The 19,465-nt window shown below is 46.1% G+C and overlaps 2 protein-coding genes across 2 annotated transcripts in view; one reads left to right on the plus strand and one right to left on the minus strand.

Annotated features, from left to right (window-relative positions):
- The window catches only part of DUSP27 (dual specificity phosphatase 27 (putative)), a 26,933-nt gene extending 24,741 nt beyond the window's left edge, over nucleotides 1-2,192 (minus strand). The window contains exon 1 of the mRNA XM_008592404.1: nucleotides 2,083-2,192. Within this exon, the coding sequence (XP_008590626.1) occupies nucleotides 2,083-2,192 (110 nt within the window). The remainder of the gene's footprint in view (nucleotides 1-2,082) is intronic.
- Nucleotides 2,193-5,776: 3,584 nt separating this feature from the next.
- GPA33 (glycoprotein A33 (transmembrane)) overlaps nucleotides 5,777-19,465 on the plus strand; it is a 42,535-nt gene continuing 28,846 nt past the window's right edge. Inside the window, exon 1 of the mRNA XM_008592403.1 lies at nucleotides 5,777-5,874. Coding sequence (XP_008590625.1) covers nucleotides 5,832-5,874 — 43 coding nt within the window. The 5' untranslated portion in view covers nucleotides 5,777-5,831. The remainder of the gene's footprint in view (nucleotides 5,875-19,465) is intronic.

The following is a 19,465-nucleotide window of genomic DNA, read 5'->3' on the forward strand; positions in this document are numbered from 1 at the left end:
CTCCCGAGAGCCAAATCAAGATCAAATCTAGGAGATTTTCCCACATCTGGGATAGGCATGCTCATTAATTATATAACTGCTGTGTCTCCCATTTCTCCTTTTATGAGATGGGAGCTTTTTTGCAGTTATCCTGGTTAGTCCATAAGGTGTTGCATTCAGACCTGAGGGAGAGGATGCACACCCACCGGCAAACCTAGCCTTTGAACTATATATGTAGCAGTTGGTCAATGGGATTTTGGGTTGACTCCCTTGGGAGGCAGTAATATGTTCTATGAGTGGGAAAAAATATAATATGGGTCAATTTCCTAGAGGGGTACACTGTGGCTGAGACTTCTATGTATTAACAAACTCATTTTCTCTTTTCCCTGGGCTCATGGACCTTATTTCCCATTCTTTCTTGCAAGAAATCATGGCCTTGCTGATTTCTAGCCAATGGAATACGAGTGGAAGTAAAGTGCAAACAGACATGCAAACAAACAGATTGCAATGTATCATGGTAAGTGCTAAATAATAGTATGTCCAGGGTCTAGTGTGTCGTGGGCCAGGGAAGTGAACAACTGGACTTGGAAGAGTCATAGCAGGCTTCCTGGAGGAGATCGTGCCAGACCTGAATCTGGAAGGATGAGTAGGAGTTTGGCAGGTCTACCTGCACCATTTTCAGGTGTGACCCATAAAAACCTCCTGGGAGAGTCTCCATGCTCTTCCTGTTTTGTCTTGATGCTGATATGGGCACAGTGACTTTAGAAAACATGCTTTAAAATGGTGGATCCACAGATAGAAGGAACCTCAGTACCTGAGTCAGTGCTCTGGTACCTGTTTTGAAACTCATCTGAGTGAGAAAGGAATGTCCATTTGGCATAACAACTAGCATTACCCTAAAAAATACATAAGATGTCACCTACGCAATCACACACAAAGCTACATCTGCCTTATCCAGGAGTATACAAGAGGGGAGGGATATATCTTAAATATCTCAATCCTGATAGTTTTTCTAAGTGGGAGCATACTGCTGAATTTTAAAGGAGAAGTCTCTAAGTTCCATTTGGTCCCAGTGCCTTGGCCCATGAGTGACAAGCACTTGTCCTTGCTGCCACCCTACTTCAACAGGGAAGCGTTCTGAATCCTGAGAAGCAGGAACCAGCAAGACCCCAGGAGAAGTTAGGAAAAGTGAAGTCAAGCAGAGTCATAAGTTACCCTGAGATATTTTAGTTGGGTCTTTCCTTCGCTTTTCATAGACTAGGAGACAGGCTCAATCATTCAATTTACTCTTCACATCAATTTGGTGGCAGAGCTATGACTAGAAGTCATTTATAGCAGAAGAAAATGGACAGGCACACACACTGTTGTTTTAGCAGGCAATTAAACAGGACATTTCTTTAATGTCTCATGGTTTTTCTTAAAAATTCATGCAAATTTGTCATTCTACATCATAATATATACTCAGTGATTTTAATGCAAAAGAAAGCTTTAAATAACTTGCCATAAAATGAGGAAGACTCTCCAGGAAGATGCATCATGTTTATCTACCCCTCAGCACCCTGCCTCTTGCACCCAGGCATGCACGTCTCCCAGTGTGAAAGACACAGAAAGGACAGTTTTGATCATGGACACAAAGTTATCTCAGTGCCAGGGCCTGGTCCTATGGGCCTCTTCCCCTCCTGATCGCTTCTCTTACCATTTACAGCCTATCACTCCCATATCCAGCCCTAATGCTAGCAAGTCAAGCACTACTCTGCAGAAAGACCTACCAAACTCCTACTCGTCCTTCCAGATTCAGGTCCAGCACCATCTCCTCCAGGAAGCCTGTTATGACTCTTCTAGGTCCAGTTGTTCACTTCCCTGGCCCACCACACACTAGACCCTGGACATACTAATATCTAGCACTTACCATGCCACATCGCAATCTGTCTCTTTGCGTGTTTGCCTCCAGAAAGCATGACGCGTCAAAGTTCCCCATACTGTGTGTTGAGGGGGTGAACTTAGGTGGTGGTCTCAGGCTCCCTGGGCCCGCTCCCCATGCTCCCTGGTGCCCTCCCTGCCCGCAGAGGCCGTGGGGCACGGAGATGAGCAGCGCACACTCACTGGCTGGGGGAGGGGCTCCGGAGGTACCGGGCCTGCACGGCCCTCACGTCGGCTCCATCCTCCTCGCTTGGAACCACCTGCTCCTCCTCTGGGTCCCCGCTGGTCGCCATGAGAGCCTGTAAGCCTCTGTAAAGGTTGGCAGGAAAAAGGCAGTTAGGGAACTTGGTTGGGGCATGTCAGTGATGTCACCTCAGTGGAACTAGGAATGGGAAGGTCACCACATGCTAATACCCTGGTGGGTAAAGTACCCACTGGAAAAACCCAGTCAGACCCGGTCCAGCTACTGTCTCCAGAACACCAAGAAGCCCACCGGGCTGTGTTAAAAGCCCACCTTGGAGTCACAATGATTAAGAAGTGACAATTTGGCTCATCCTACAGACGCCAGCAAGGAGGCAGTGATGGGAGCCAGAAATTTGCCCTAACTGTAGCTACAGAGGTTGAAAAACAGTGAACTCCCCAGACTAGAAAGACCTTTCTGTTGAAATTATACACACTCACGCACACACATGCGTGCACACGCGCCTACGCACATGCCCCGCCTGATCTCATGCGCACGCCTTTTGCCTCTACTGGGGGAGGTGCATCTGGTCTTCTGCAGTGAACTTAACCAAGGCCATGGGAGTCAGGGCCTTTGGCCCAGGCACCACTCCACAGCCTATTAAGTGACAGGACGACCCCCAGTAGCTGGTCTCAGACATCATGGCTGGGCCCGGACACTCAGGGCAGAGCTGCTGCCCCTTTGCTTGTGAGTCCCAGGCCCACCAGGACAGAGTGAGAGGAGAAGCACACTCACCGCTGACCTGCCTGTATGTCCACACCAAGGGTTGAGGGGCCCAGATGAAATGGCAGTAGCTCTGACCAGTGAGAGAGGGACCAACCTTTCTCCTTTCTTCAGTGCTGCTTCTCTGAGGGGTAGGACAGCTGTTAACAGGAAACCTTAGCCACTGTCTAAATTTAGCCTCTGGCCCCACAGGCTGGCAGATCTCTGGGAGGAAGGAATGCAGGCTCAGGACACAGACCGAAAGCAGGCCTCACTTAACTCTTTCCCTCCTGGTTGATTCTCCGGACTCTGCCATTTAGCAGCAGAGCTGGAGGAAGTTCAAGCTTTGTAGACGCAGAGGCTTTCTCTGGGCTCTGTCTTCATACCCTCTTGTCTGGGGCTGCCTCTATTCAAAGTTCTTGCAGAAGATAGTCTAAATTCAAGAATCTAGGAAGTACACACACTTCCCTCAGCCCCATGTCAGCTTAGAGAGGCCTAGAAAAAGAATACCAGATATATAGAATGGGGAGGGTCCTCTGAGAGATAGATATTGGGAGAGTGCCATAGTGTAACTAAAGAGTAGTCATTGCTTGTGGCCAGGGTTATATGTCTTTTAGCAGAGGTGCCTCTGGACAATCAACTGGGCAGTTGTGCTCCCTTCGGCCTCCCCTCCCCCACACTCACACCCCATGGTGACGGTCAGCTGGCAACCCTGAGTGATATAAAAATTCTGTGAGCTCCATGAACTTCGGACAAGCTTATAACCTGCCCTGCTCCACTGTACCCACCCCAACCATCACTACAATCAAAGCAAAGCCGATAGCTCAACAGTTCACCCCTCTCATCCCACACATTCTATAATCTCCCCTTTACCCATTCATCCATCCATCCTTTTGTCTACCTGTTTACAAATGTTTACTGATTACCTACTATGCATCAGGCACTGTACTTGACCGAAGTTAGTAAGACACACGGCTTAAAGTCTTTCTTCCTAGCGAGGTAGAACAATGCCTGCACATAGTATCATTAGAACTGGCTGAATGTACCTGTTTACAAATGTTTACTGATTACCTACTATGCATCAGGCACTGTACTTGACCGAAGTTAGTAAGACACACGGCTTAAAGTTGTCTTTCTTCCTAGCGAGGTAGAACAATGCCTGCACATAGTATCATTAGAACTGGCTGAATGAATGGATGAGCTCACATTTATTAGGAGGAATGAGACACAGACCAAAAATAGCTCAAGCATAAGAGGGAATGTAGTCAGTTTCCTAAAAGAGAGCCAGAGTGCTGCATGAGTTCAAAGGAGGGAGGGAGCCCTTCTGACTAAAGAAGTCAGGAAAAGCTTCCTGGAGGAAGTGGTGGTACAGGAACTGCCTTTCAAAGGACAAGTTAGGTTACAACAGCAGATATATTAGGGGGAAGGAATTTCAGAGGGGATGGCATGAAGGAAGTTTTGGTGTAGGAAAGTATGAGTTCTGAGTGTGAAGAGATGTCTAAGTTGGTCAGAGCATGAGATGCATATTGTAAAAGATAATTTTTGAAAGGTAGACTGCATTTGAGAACAAAGGCTAGAATACCTTAAAGTCCAACTGAAGGAGCTGGATTTCTTTTGCTAGGTTCTACAGAGTCAGTGATAGGACCTAAGCAGACAAGTGACATCATCAGAGCTGTGTGTCAGGAAGACTGACTTGGCAATAATATAAAATGTTACGGCTGAAAAACTATTACATATAATAAGAGAATTCAATAAGGTGACTGAGTAAAATACGGTAATCAGAAAGCAATAACTTCTGTATGTCAACTAAATGTAGTAGCCACAAAGGATTGATAAAATAAATTATGGAGGAAATTCTGAATTCATAATGCAAAGACACACTGGGAAAATATTTGCAATACTTTTCACATCCAAAAGTTCATTTCCCTAATATAGGAAGAGCTGCTAGAAATTAACAAGCTAAAGGCCAACAACCCAATAAAAATATGGGCAAGTGAACTACCTGGTCTCAGAAAAGGTAATATCATAGAGTGGAATATTATCATCCATTGAACAGAAGGTAGTAGTGCTACATATACTGATACAGAAAACTCTGTAAGATATTTTGTTCAATGAAAAATAAAACAGAAAAATCTCCTTCCAGAACAGTGTATAATGCATACTATCATTTGTATATATTCTATCGTATATATAGAATATCTCTGGAAGAAATGGATAACAGTGGCTGCTCTTGGAGAGTTACGTTCCCCACAGCGTTATCACTGTTAAGTAGGGTGACCAGCATCTCCATTTGCTTGGGACTGAGGGAGTTCCCAGGATATTGGACTTTTGGTTTGAAAACTGCGACAGTTCCAGGCAAACAAGGAAAAGTCGATCACCCCACCTTCCTCATTTACTTGTGCCCTCACTACTTTCCTGACCAGATTATAAACCTTGAGGACGGGGGATTCCTGTCTTCTTCATGACTGCATCTTTAGCATGGTGTGGTGTGGGGATTGCAGGCAAGGAGAGAAGTAGGGGAACCGATGATATTGTGTCTTGAAGTGTTTCAGCGAGTGTGGGCAACACCCCTCTTTTACCAGCTTGGAACCCTACCTCTGAGATCATTTCCCTTTTTATTATGAGGCGACCGTTTCCTGTCAGTTATAAGAGGCCCCACACCTTAGTGAGAAGTCAGGGACTTTGTACACCTGCTAAATAGGGAGAAGGCAGGGGAGGTGACTGGTTCAAGGGGGAAGTAGAGAAGACGCCTCCTGGGATCTTCGCTGGAGTAGGTGGAGCACGAGCCCCACAGGTGAGCTCATCTGCCAGTCCAGCTGAGGGGCGGGGCGTGTGGGCCAGGCTGGGCAGAGTGGGCAGGAAGAGGGGGAACTGCAGGGACCTCAGGCTGGGCCAGGCTAGAGGCTGTCGTAGCTTTAGCCAGTCAGCCCAGACCTGTCTGGTGCCTGCCAGTGCCAGGCTGGGTTTGGGGCAGAGAGGAAGCCAGACCATGGTGAGGAAGATGAGGCCTGTGCTGTGGACACTCTGTGCAGGTGAGTAGGCGCCTTCCCTTTCCAGGGCTCAGGGTGGGTGAGACACAGGAACTGAGGGCTGAGGCAGAGGCTTTCCAGGAACCTCCCCAGGAAGGCCTTCCAGGGACATAGTTGTGTTGGGCAGAATTACACATTCTGTCGTTCAGGCAGCAGTTTCCAGGCCACTGCCCAAAATCAAAATGGTTTTTATTTGCATATTAGTACATAAACTTCAGCCCATGGCTGGAATAAAGAATTCAAAGTACTCTCAAGACCATATTTTTTCCTTAATTAGGTCATAGGGTCAGACAAAGATCTGACAATGGGAACAACTTATTTCAAATCAGGGTTGTCCTGAAAAATCCAGGATGTATATATGGATCTAGATACATTTGCTATCTAGGATTTTAACTGTTGCCTTAAAACTAGAGAGAGAGAGACAATGCTAAGAGTGTTAACATCTGTATCACATATAGGGAAAGTGTGGGAGAGAGACAGTGCAACTTACCCGGTATCATTCACGGAGCGAGAGAAGACTCAAACCCTTCGAATAAAACCTAGAAGGCCCTTTCCACAGGCCAACTCCTCAGCCCTTCTACTCTGGTCGTTGAAAGGTCTGAAGAAGGGAAAAAACCCCAAATAGAAACCAGACATTCATGGATATATGGTTGAATCCAAATCAAGTGCTAAATCAGCAAAGTAGTTGTGTGGGGACTCACAGAGTGTCTAAGGTTAGAATGGAAATCTTGGCAATAAGGTGCCTGGGCACGGGAACGAAGCAGAATGGAAAGGGGGAAGTTGAGAGGTGGGGATTTGGGAAATCTTAGCAGTATATTTAGTTCAGTGTATTTGCCCATCGGCTTGCAATTCAGAAACTGTTGTGGGCTTCAAGGATCTACAAGAATGGGATGGAGGTGATGAGCTATATGAGGACTCCCAAGCTCTGGGGAAATAGAACCAGGAGGCTTTGGTTTAGAGCTCATCTTTCAAACCTGGCCTTGGAGTCCCAGAGCGGAGTAAACCTGGTGCTGAGGAAGGGCTGGATCAAACAGTTTAGAGGTAGACCCGGAAAGAGCAATCAGCTCAGGCTGGCTCACCCTCTGCCAGGAGGTCCATCTGACTGGCAGCAGGGGGCCCTCATCAGCAGCTTAGGTGGGCTGGCTCGTTCATTCCTTCATCCAACAGCTGTTTACTGAGCACATAGTTTGTGCTGGTGCCATACGAATGAGGAGTCTGGAATGATCACAGTCATGAATGAGTTTGTCTCAGCCATCAGATCTAGACAGGAGGTGGCTGACACTGCTCCCCCAACCCCCCCCCAAACATATCCTTTCACCCCCCCCCCCAATACATATCCTTTCATTTGTAGTCCAGCTGAAACCCATGCATAAATAAAAAGAAGTAATTTTGGTTTAGGAAAAAACAAAACAAAACAAAGCACTCACCTATCTTACAATGAAAAGTGGCCTTAAGTCTGAATTGCCTGGAGCAGGACAGTTTGCTTCTTCTGTGAAAAGGCATGTGACCCTTGGGTGAACTTATCCAGCAGAACCAGTTCTTGGGCAAGTTTTCAGACCCCTGATGAAGTGTGTCTTCTGCCCCCACCCCCTTTTCTTCCCCTGCCCAGCCCACTCACCACCACCTTTCCTTCCTCCATACCTTACACTAAGGGAAGGGGCCAGAGCAGTCCGGAGGGGAAACTAGCTCAAGATGCAAGGACAGTTTGCAACGTGGAAACATTTAGTGGGGAAATAGCCATTGCTAACCACAGCTGCGTGAGGAAGGCCTTCAGAGATCAAACCTAAAAGCAACCAGGCAGCCCTCCCCAGCATGCCTCATGAGAGGACACCAACTTTGCATGCAAAGAGGCCCAGGCAGGAGCAGGGAAATTAGAGAAGGCTTCCTGGAGGAGGTGGAGCTTGAGTTGGGTTCTGGAGGACCAACTGGCCTTTTCCCTTCTTCCTTTCTCCATCTGAACTTGCCCAGTAGTAACTTCAATTCTGCTGATGGCCTGAGCTGGGTAACACTGAGCTGATGAAAATAGGCCCCAGGACTCACTGGACTTTAGGAAAAACAAGAGGTATCACATAAGGTTATATGCAAGGAGTGCAAGCATAAGTTGGTGCATTAGAGAATTTAAAAATAATAAAAACCAACTAAAAGTTGGTCTGCTTTTTATTATTACCATGTGCAGACAATTCTGAACAGAGTCAGTGACAAAATACATGCTCCCACCCTCTATCTTGGCACTCCACTGCCATCACAGGTTCTCAAGGGGGGCTGACCCCAGCCCTGCTCCATTAACCGACTGTAGCATGGACAAATTACTTCACCTTGCTAAACCTGTTTCCTGGACTGTGAAATGGAGAGGGTAATTTACAATGTGTAAAAATGCACATTGTACATCCCATAGAGTTATTATGGATAGCAAATGAGTTTACACATGTAAAGATCTTGAAACAGTGACTGGCACATAATAAGTACTCAATAAATGCCAGTTGTTATTATTACTGTGGGCAAGTGTAAGTTACAAGAAATTAACTAGACTTTGGTGACTGATCATCTGATAGCTCTGATCTGGCAGATGTGCCAAGAAAGGGAGTCAAGGGTCACTATGGATGAGTCCTAAGTTATCACAAAGAAGCCACCATGTGCCATGCCCCTCCCAAAGGCTGCAGGAGAAAGCTCTCCAATTTGTGCACAAAATCAAGGCTCTTCCACTCTGAGAATTTCTGTAGCTACCAGACTCCATGAAGATTTGATGTGATGGAAGGGGTAGCTCCATGAAAAGAGATGCATAAAGAGGAACCCACCAGGAAAGCTCCAGGGAAAAAAATCTCCAGCAGCTCTGCCTGGAGCCACTGAAATCTTTGAAGACCCAATAACATACATATGCACCCTTCCTAGAAGTAGAAGAAATCTTGTTTTTCTGAGTTAAATTAGAAAAACTTAAGAAAATATTACTTACCACAGAGAAATAAGGAAATCCATCATCCCAAAATAGTGTAACAGATGAGAAAAAACATTTTTCTCCCCCCGTCTAAAACAGTTTTAATAAACCCATGGATGCCTGATCTATGACTTTTTTTTTTTTTTAACAAATTACTATCTTTATTATAATCTTTATTTTTTTATTTTAAAAAAATTGTGGGAAAATATACTGAACAAAATTTACCATTTTAGGGAGAGGACAAAATTTTTTTTTTACCATTTTAACCATTTTTAAGTGTACAGTTAAGTGGCATTAAAAACATTCACATTGGGGCCGAGCCCGCGACGCACTCGGGAGAGTGCGGCGCTGGGAGCGCTGCGCTCCCACTGCGGGTTTGGATCCTATATAGGGATGACCGGTGCGCTCAGTGAGCACGGTGCGGCCGGTCTCAAAAAGGACAAAAAAAACCATTCACATTGTCCTGCAATCATCACCACCATCCATCTCCAGAACTTTTTCATTTTCCCTAAAAGAAACTCCATACCCACTAAACATTAACTTCCCATTTCCCCCCCCTGCACCCCCTGGTAACTTCTATTTCTTTTTATTATTATTATTAAGTTCAATTTTATTTATATTTATTTTTGTAGGGTACAGTGTGTTGTTTCAATACATGCAGAATGACTCACTTGGGGTAGACAGCATAGTTTTGTCCCCATTAGTCCACCCCTAATCTTCCCCCCCACCCCCGACCCCTCCCAGCCTCCTCAAACCATTCTTCTATATAGCATACATTATACGAAGTTATACGATAGACAGCATAGTTTTGTCCCCATTAGTCCACCCCTAATCTTCCGCCCCACCCCCCACCCCTCCCAGCCTCTGGTAACCATTATTCTACTCTCTGCCTTTTTGTTTCTTTAAACACACAAACATCCTCATTGCAAAAAGAACTCTTAAAAAAGGATTAGAAAAATCTAAGCAGAAATTTGATGAAGGACAGACAAAAGCAGATACGTCACACACCCGAAAGAAACGCACGGGTTAATGGGTACATTGCAGGAGCTGGTCGCGGGTGGGGGCGGGGCTGGCCCGGCCCCGTCTCGGGATCCCAGGCGACGGCGGCTGGTTCCAGTGCTGGCCTGGATGTGCAGTGGGGGCAGGGCTAGGGCCCTCGGCCCCATCTCTAAGGACGGGTGTCGGGCTGACTCCATTGCTGGCGGGTGGCAGGGGCGGAGCTGAGGCCCAGGCCCCTGTCTCAGGATCCCTGGGCAGGCGTTCTGTTGCTGGCCTGGCTGGATGTGTGGCAGTGGGGGCGGGGCTGAGGCCCTCGCCCCTGTCACTCAGGAACACCCTCCCCCTGGCGGGCGTCGATGATGAGCTTTTTATGGGAACTAAATTTCTACTTGCTGACTTTTTGGGCCTTCCCTGGCATCTTTGTTAGGGGCACAATTCCCAGCATGATGATTTTCCCTAAATGTGTCGCTCTACACTTGCCCACTATGAAGGGACCACGTTCCTGTTGGTCACACAGGCTTGGTTTGTTCCCTGGGGTCTGCCCTATCAGAGTGGCATATCTGAGCCCAGGGTCACTTACATGTCTAAGCTCTATGCAGTGGCCTGGCCCAGGCTGTGTGGTTTAATTATTCAGGTTCAGAAGTGCACATCTGATGAGAATCAGATGAGAGAGTGGTCTTGTGTCCAGTTAATCTGGACCCTAAGAAAGTGGAATTCAGGACAGAACCAGGGTGGAGCCAGCCTGCAAGTGCACCTGCAAGATGGGCAGCCTGCACTCCATATGTTTGGTGGCCCTGGCTCCTGTTGCCATCCAGTCCCCAAGGCCCGGCTCCCACCTGGGGCCTGGGTACCACCTGCTGGCACCTGAGCACAAGTCAAAAGTCACGTTAGTGGGAAGGGCTCATGTGCCTGGGGCAAATGACATTGTCTGCCCGTTGGAGATGCTATCAGGATTCATATGTTCTGGTCCAGTCCGAGTCCCAGCTTCAAAGGGGAAAGGCTGTAATGAATGATCAGTTTAAGGGGGGTACATGTCAAAGAGGAAGGAGTGATAGTTTAGGTAGTTTAAGACAGTGGCTATCAACTCGGTGGCCCATCAGAATCACCTGGAAAGTAAAGATACAGATGTCCAGATTCCCCCAAACCTAAGGAATCAGAATCCAAGGGGCAGGATCTGAGCTTCTCTCTGAGCTTTGTAAAGTTACCTAGATGATTAACAGAGTAACCATTACTCTTTCAGAAGGAGAGAAGAAATCTAGGGTAATTAGAGGGGGGAGGGGGAGTGAGAGGGGGAGGGGGAGAGATTGGACGAGGGGCACAAAGAATAAGTACAATTTGTAACAATATATATACTAGTAATATTGATTTGATCAACATATGTCAACATTGAATCCCCAAAATATGTATAATCAATTATGATTCAATAAAAATAAATTAATTAATTTAAAAAAAGAAAAGAAAATTTACGTAGATGATTCTGACGCGAGGTCTAGGTTTAGAGTTACAAATTGAAGTTTGCGGGAAAGGTTTAATGAACAGTCAGTCACCCCTGATGCTCTGCATGTGACTTTTGGCTCAGTTTGGTGTTGGTGCCTCAGCTCAGGGGGCGCAACTGCATGTATTCTCACGCTTTAGCGTGCATATAAGTCGCCTGCCTGGGGATTGTGTTAAAATGCAGACTGATTCAGTAGGTCCAGCGTAGGCTTGAGATTCTGCATTTCTAATGAGCTCCCAGGTGATGATGCTGTGGACCAGGGATCCCAGTTTGAGAAGCAAGGCTCTAGGGACAAATTGGTGCATGGGCACAGGTGTGATCCTCATCTTGTCTTTGCCCTTCAGAGTCACATCCCAGGGCTTCTTGGTAAACCAGACACACTGCTCACTGTGAAGTCGGTCACCAGGAGACCTGGGAGAAAGTGCACCCGGCCTAGCATGTGCCTGTGTCCTGGCAGTGTTTGACCCTGCTAGTCTCTCCCTCCTTCCTGAAACACTCTGCTCTGTTGGTTTCCACACCAGTCCTCTTCTTGCTCTCCTTCTACACCTCTGGCCTTGTTCTTTTCATGTCTCCTTTGCAGCCTCCTTCTCCTCTGCCCTGCCTGAAATGTCAGAGCTCCTCACGCTCATCCTAGACTCTCTTCTGGTTTTACTCTACATCACAACCACATCTACAGCTTTAGTTGCCACCCACTCCCAGCTCACTCATAAATTTGTCTTCAAACCCGACCTCTTTCCTGAGCTACAGTCCACAAGTCCAATAGTCCACATAACTTCTCAACTTACATATCTCGAAACACTTCAAACTCACAAACTGAAAACCAAACTCATCATTATTAGTCCACAAGTCCAATAGCCCACATGACTTCTCAACTTACATATCTCGAAACACTTCAAACTCACAAACTGAAAACCAAACTCATCATCTTTGTCCCCAAACCTGTGTCCTTCTCAGTGATCTCTCTCTCAGTAAATGACACTCCATGCATCCAGGAATGAGAGCCAGAAACCTAGCAGTCATCTGTTACTATTTTCTACTGCTATGTAATGGACCATCCCCAAATGTAATGACTTAAAAGAATAATAATCATTTATTTTGCTTGCAAATCTGCAATTTGGATAAGACTTGGCTGGGACAGCATGCAACATCCACTGGAGTGACTTAACTGGGGTTAGAAGAGCCACTTCCAAGATGATGCCCTCAGTAACTGGCAATTTGATACAGACTCAGGCTCCTCCCTCTGTGAACCTCTCCACAGGGAAGCTTGGGCTTCCTCACCGCATGGTGGCTGGATTCTAAGTGCAAACATCTAAAGAGACAGGAAGTGGAAGCTGCCAATTTCTTCAGGCCTAGGCTCAGAAACTGATGCAGCCTCACTTCTGCCAAATTCTACTGGCCGAGCAGTCACAGAACCCAACTCAAGGGATGGGACATAACCCCACCTCTAGAGAAGAAGAGTTTCAAAGAATTTGGGGGCCATATTTTAAAACTGCCACATAACCCCTGATCTCTTTATTCCCCACCTACAAATTCTACTTATCATTATGTTCTGAAGATTTTAGCTCTCCAACATCTCTTGGATCTCTCTACTTCCTCTGCCACCTCACTGGTCTAAGCTGTTCTCCTAAGCTACTGCCATAGCCTCCTAACTTGTCCTGTGAGCCTGTTTGCCCCTTCTCCCATCTATTCTTCACTCTGGAGCCAGAATGATCTTTTAAAATAAAATCACAACCGTGTCCTACCCCTGCCTAAAACCCTTCAATAATTTCCCATTAGCTTTAGGATAAAGGCAACATGTTATCATTAGGCTTGGGCTCCATCACATTTCTGGCTATGCCAGCAGTGGTGTAACTCCAGAGCTGCTTTGTAAAAGGATCTTGGGGAAGGCGGGTGAGCAGTCAATCTGGCTGAAAAGAGAGCAGATAGTGGGATTTGTCCTAAACTGCCCTGATAGGACAAGTTCACAGTTTTTACTTGGCCTGCATGTTTATTTGGAGTGATAGTGGGATGCTAAGGGATATCACACAGGGGGAATCACACACCGCCAAAACACCCCCTTGGTGCCTTTGCTACACACTGGCTTGTCTTCATTTCTGGTACACACCCCACCTCTCCCCAGCCCCTGACCTCAGCACAGTGCTCTTCTCTCCCCCACCTTGCCTCCCATTTTCTCATGGTTCACTCCTGCTCATCATCTGATCTCAGTTCAGAAGGTCCTTCCTCAAGATAACCTCTTCTCATCCCTCAATCCTCTGTTATATCCTTTCATCGAACATGTACCACTTGTTCCCACAGTGGTTCTACACTTATTTCTGTGGTTATTTATTTATCACGATCTGACCCACCCAGAGGACTGAACACTGTGACAGCAGGAGCTGTGTCTGTCTCTGCCTGCCATTGTATCCCCAGAGTCTGGCATGGTGTCTGGAACAGAGGCGCCCAGCAGCCATTTGCTGAATGGATGTTAATGCATGAGGACTTATGCTTTTGAACCTCTCTAGGCAGCAAGCTGGCTTGCTGTCACACTCCTATCCTGCCTCTCCTGCTCTCCCTCCTTCTCCAGGCTGCTCCTTGCTTCTCTCCAAGCTCCATTTTCCTAATCTCCCTTGCTTCTCTCAAAATTTGCCTGTCTCATATCCCTTTCCAGGGTTTGATGGATAAGAGAAACTAGCAATGGAAATGATTCACCTTGCAGGACAAAAAGAAGAGAGTCACTCAACGTGTCTTCCTCCCTCCCAGATACCACCTGCACTTTAGCAGGTGCTTTAGTGCCTTTGCTCAAAGGCGGGAATTTCAGCATTGTCATAGCTGGTGGAGGACATGTTGGACGTGGAGGTGAAGTTTACTTGCCCCTCCCACTGTCCCATGTTGGCAGCACTTAGGCTTTGTCTGCATTACCTTCTCTCTGCCTGCTCTGCAGGGCTTGGCTCTGTTCCAGGGCTTGACCCTGGGGCAGCTCTCACCAACTGTCACACTGTTAACCACCACTTACTCTGCTATCCAGTAACCTTTGGGCTGCTTCCTGGTTTTCTGCCCTGGTGACTCAGGGATGCTATAAACACCTGGCATGGGCAGGACCCGTCAACAGACGCTTCCGATTAGGATCGTCACAAAGTTCACTGGGAGAGGATCATAAAATGGATTATGCTCTAGAGCTTGCTGCCCCTTACCTGCTCACCGATTTCTTTCCGTCTGCACCCAGGGGAACAGGCGACACTTGCTGTGAGCCAGGCTAGTCCTTCACCTGTGCCCTGACCCGACCCTCCCCTACTGTCCCCATCCAGGCTGAGGTTTTGCTCCACCGGGCTTCTCTATTTTCAATCTCTTTCTTCCTAGGAGCTCCTTCCCTGTAATCTACAAGCCTACCCAAGTCTTTCCATCTTCAGTCCCAGAGGGGAATAAAGGAACCTTCTCAAGATCCTTTGTGCCCCTCCAGTTTCAGCTTTCTCATCTTCCTGTGTTAGGTGAGCTCTTTGACAAAATAGGCTGCCCTCACAGTCTCTACTCATCTCCTACTTGGCTTTAGAGTTACGAGAGTAGCTGGCCACTTGGTGACGGACAGTGCCCACACAGAGGCCCGCATCCTGTCAGAGTCATGTGTGCGTGGGACACATGCTGCCTGAAGGGTTCAGGACAGCCATGGAGCGGTAAGGGCTGGGGTGGTCCCAGTGGGCTTCCAGAGAGGTGGGGCATGAACATGCCTCACACTAAACTAGAACTTTAGGAGAAATTTATTGAATGCATCTGAATTTGTAGATTGCTAAAGATCCATGTGGAGCAAACAGTTCGGCAAGCATTTATTGGGTTCTAAACCACCCTCTTCCTGCCTCTCAATCCCTCCTCCCCCAGCTGCCAGTTTGAGAGCCTGCAGGGGCTGTTCCCACCTCAGGAGATGGGGCAAACCAACCTGCATGTGTGAACTGCCTCATTCTCCCTAGAGACCAGCCCCTTCTCAACACTAGAGCATGGTGTCTAGTCCTGGGGTAGGCTGGGTCCCTTCTGGACTCCAGCATCTCCTCCCTAACTAAGAATGTGGTTTCTCTGTGCAAATGGCTTGTCCTAAGTGCCCGCATTACTGCTAGTTTCCCAAGGGTTCCCATAATGTGCTGTATGTGCCTCAAGCAGCCAGTTCCATCAAGCATTTCATTATCCTCCTCAGATCTATTACTTTCAGTTTAGTTCCCAAGAGACTGTTTACTATCTTCTTAACAAAGCTTAATTATTTACAAGCAATCATCGAGGCCTCAAGCTGGGTGTCCACACCCCACCCACTTAGGGAGGTTGAATGACCTCTTCTGTTTCCATCTGGGGTATCTTGCAGACTCAGCTTCCTCTCTCTGGGGCTCCTTTGGTCCTTTATTTTATTTGGGGGCAGTTTCCAGCAATCCATGAGATAGGTTCTTCCACCAAGTGTCTGTGGTTATCAATTCTACCCATCTTTTAAGCTTAACTAGTTCCTTTGCTGTCAAACAGCACTTATTTGAGCACCTCCTCTCTGTTAGGCACTTTGCTGAGCCCTGAGGACAGGAAGATAAAGAAAACACAGTGTAGCAGAGGAGAAAGATGACAGTGTGCAATGCACGTAGAGGGATAGGTTCTTCCACCAAGTGTCTGTGGTTATCAATTCTACCCATCTTTTAAGCTTAACTAGTCCCTTTGCTGTCAAACAGCACTTAGTTGAGCACCTCCTCTCTGTTAGGCACTTTGCTGAGCCCTGAGGACACGAAGATAAAGAAAACACAGTGTAGCAGAGGAGAAAGATGACAGTGTGCAATGCACGTAGAGGTCTTGCTCATATGCACTTATGTTAAGTTGTTCAACCCTCACAACAACCTTGAGTTAGATAATATGATTATTCTCATTTTACAGCCGAGGAGACTGAGGCACAGAGAAGTTAATTAAGTTGCCCGATGTTTCACAGCCAGGAAAAGTAAGAAGGAGGATGCTAGCCTGAACAAGTTGGCTGCAGTGTTTGTGCTGGTGGCTAGTCTACCATATTGAAGTACAAAGAGGCAGGTACTCATGGGTAGTAGACCCCAGAGTTATCGATCTGCTCTGCTTGGGAGAATTAGGGCATTGTTTTTTTTAGGGCAGTGCATGTGCTCAGAACATCTTCTGAAAACTCTATAGTGCTGGAAAATTTTATGATTCTACAGGTGAAAGCACTTGCTCTTTCAGCTTGTTCATCCCTGGAAGTGAACACATCAATCCATTATTAGTTATTGACACTTTATAGTAAAGTACTTTGTCGGATGGATGCTCTTTTTTTTTTTTTTCGTTAAATTTTTATTTTGTCAATATACACTGTATATGATTATTATGGATAATATGATTATTCTCATTTTACAGCCGAGGAGACTGAGGCACTGAGAAGTTAATTAAGTTGCCCGATGTTTCACAGCCAGGAAAAGTAAGAAGGAGGATGCTAGCCTGAACAAGTTGGCTGCAGTGTTTGTGCTCGTGGCTAGTCTACCATATTGAAGTACAAAGAGGCAGGTACTCATGGGTAGTAGACCCCAGAGTTATCGATCTGCTTTGCTTGGGAGAATTAGGGCATTGTTTTTTTTAGGGCAGTGCATGTGCTCAGAACATCTTCTGAAAACTCTATAGTGCTGGAAAATTTTATGATTCTACAGGTGAAAGCACTTGCTCTTTCAGCTTGTTCATCCCTGGAAGTGAACACATCAATCCATTATTAGTTATTGACACTTTATAGTAAAGTACCTTGTCGGATGGATGCTCTTTTTGAGCATCAGGAGAGCTTAGCCTTGAGAAGAGAGTCTGGGAATGAGGAGGGAAGAAAGAAAAGAAAACTTCTGGAGCATGAGGGGCACAGGTCAAAGGAAGCAACAGGGTGGGAGAGCTGCGAGTGTTGGGAGAGGGAGGGTCTTGGGCAGCTAGAAGGGTGATACCCAATGCCCACGACTTGCATACAAGGAAGTTTCTACTTGTAGGGAGGGAGTTAGAAGGCTCTAGAAATGAACTTCTCCACTTCCAAATTTTTCTAACCGCAGATTAGATGTCCTATCTAGTGCTTTTGTCTCATCCACTGAGTAGGGATACAAAGATCCTATAGCAGTGAAAGTGGGAGCCGCAAAGCTGGTAAACATAAGCCTATGGAAAGAAGTGAAAGGAATCATATTTATTCCGGATGGAGGTGAGAGAGCTGGAGATTTTAAACATTGCAAGCCTGTGAGTGTATAATGGAACATTTTTAAGAAGTCCTGCCAGATGTCTTCGTTGCCAGCAACATCAGAACAAGGGGATATTGACTGGATCAGTGGAAGGGATTTAGGTTAGCTATGGAGGATTCCCAGGACGGCTGCTGGCATAAAGTTCTTAAATATGGGATAACTTCTCATCCAGGATTATGGAAAATGCAAGTGTGCCTCAGAGCACAGGACCTACCTTTTAAGATCCTTCTCAGGCTTACAAATAACATCTGAATAGCACTCTACATTTGTGGAAGGTTTTCTTTCTATATAAGCTCTTTCTCATCCATTCATTTCTACTTCTTCTCTCACAAGTCTATTAACATAAAATGATTTTAACTCACTGTGATTATGATCTCTAAAGTGATCCACTGTTCAGTTACAATCATTGGCAATTTCTATTCCTTTTTGACAACTCGCCTATGGTGATGGTGGGTGGTTGTCTCTTGTGATTAACTTCTACCTACCAAGGATGCATCTCAACAACAGACTATGGGACGGGAAAGTAGAAATGGTTCTATGTGAAAAAAATATGTAACAGTAGCTATCATTTACTAAGCACGGATTATGAGTTAGGAACCACTCTAAACAAAGTACACATTTCATGTCACTTAATCCTCACATCACCCATTTTTCAAGTGAGGGTTCTGTGGCACAGAGGCTTAAATAAACTGCTCAAGGTTACACATTTAGTAAATAAAGAAACTGGAATTGCAGTGAAGGCATTCTAGCTCCAGAGCCTGTGCATTAAACTCTGCACTGTGCTGCTCCTTCCTGAGATGGCTGTGGACAAGTTGTGTGATAAGTACAGAGGGATACAGACAAAGGAATTGAAGTTTTGAAGGGACGTTTCTCAATTAGAAGAAAGGAAGAGTTGGGAGAGGGACAGAACAGGTGCTGGGAGTGGCTGATTAGAACATACTGCCCTCCTGGGAGGGATATTCAGAGACTTTCTGAATCCAGCCAATCCAGACTGTTCCATTTGGCAGAGGCTCACCCCAAGAATGTGAAGCACCTGGGGACCGTGAGGGGCTGGCAAACAGTGGATGTTATTTCTGTGACGTTACCAGCCTAGTTCTCCTCCTCCATAAGGCCCACATTGATTCCTCTTCTGCAAGCAAATATTGTACTTAGAGTTTGGTGATGAGGACTTAGCTGTGTGTATGAGTCTAGTCTATGTCCATAAACTCTACCAGGGTAAGAAAGTGAGTTTATGGGCAAATATCTTATCTCCCAGAACAGAGCAGGGAGCAGGTTCTATATAGTAGGCACATTTTAAATACTTGGTGGTGGACTGAAGAAGCATGCAAGAGTTTATGTGACAGGGGGTGAGGGGAGTGATGTGGTCAAGGGATAAGATAGGAAATGGATTCTCTTTGTAGCCAGGACAAATGCCTTCCCACCCACCCCCCACCCCCAGCCTTGCAGGCAAAAATTAGCACTTTGCCCTAATAGTGGGGCCACAGCATTATACCTTCAGTGGGGCCGCCTATATCAGACGGACTTGCTGGCAGTTCTGCTGTTTGTTAGCTGCTATATCTAGATAAAGAAAATTGCTAAATTTCCCTGAACATTTTTTTAATATATATATATATATATATTTTTTAATTGAATCATAATTGATTATACATATTTTGGGGGATCAATGTTGATGTATGTTGATCAAATTAATATTAATATTTTATATATTATTACAAATCATACCTTTTCTTTATGCCCCTGTCCAGTCTCTCCCTGTACCCCTCTTCCTCCCCCCCCTACCCTGATAAACCTAGATTTCTTCTCTCCTTCTGAAAGAGTAATGGTTACTCTGTTGATTTGTTGCCTAGATGGTCTGTCCGGTGCTGAGAGAGGTGTATTCAGGGCCCCCACTATTATTGTAGACTAGCTGCTTCTCTGTCACTCTGGAATGGGCTTTGTGGAGAGAGACATCCTCTTCTTTTCTTTGGTCTCCGC

This window comes from Galeopterus variegatus, unplaced genomic scaffold (assembly GCF_000696425.1).
Source record: "Galeopterus variegatus unplaced genomic scaffold, G_variegatus-3.0.2 Scaffold7893, whole genome shotgun sequence".
NCBI lineage: Eukaryota > Metazoa > Chordata > Mammalia > Dermoptera > Cynocephalidae > Galeopterus > Galeopterus variegatus.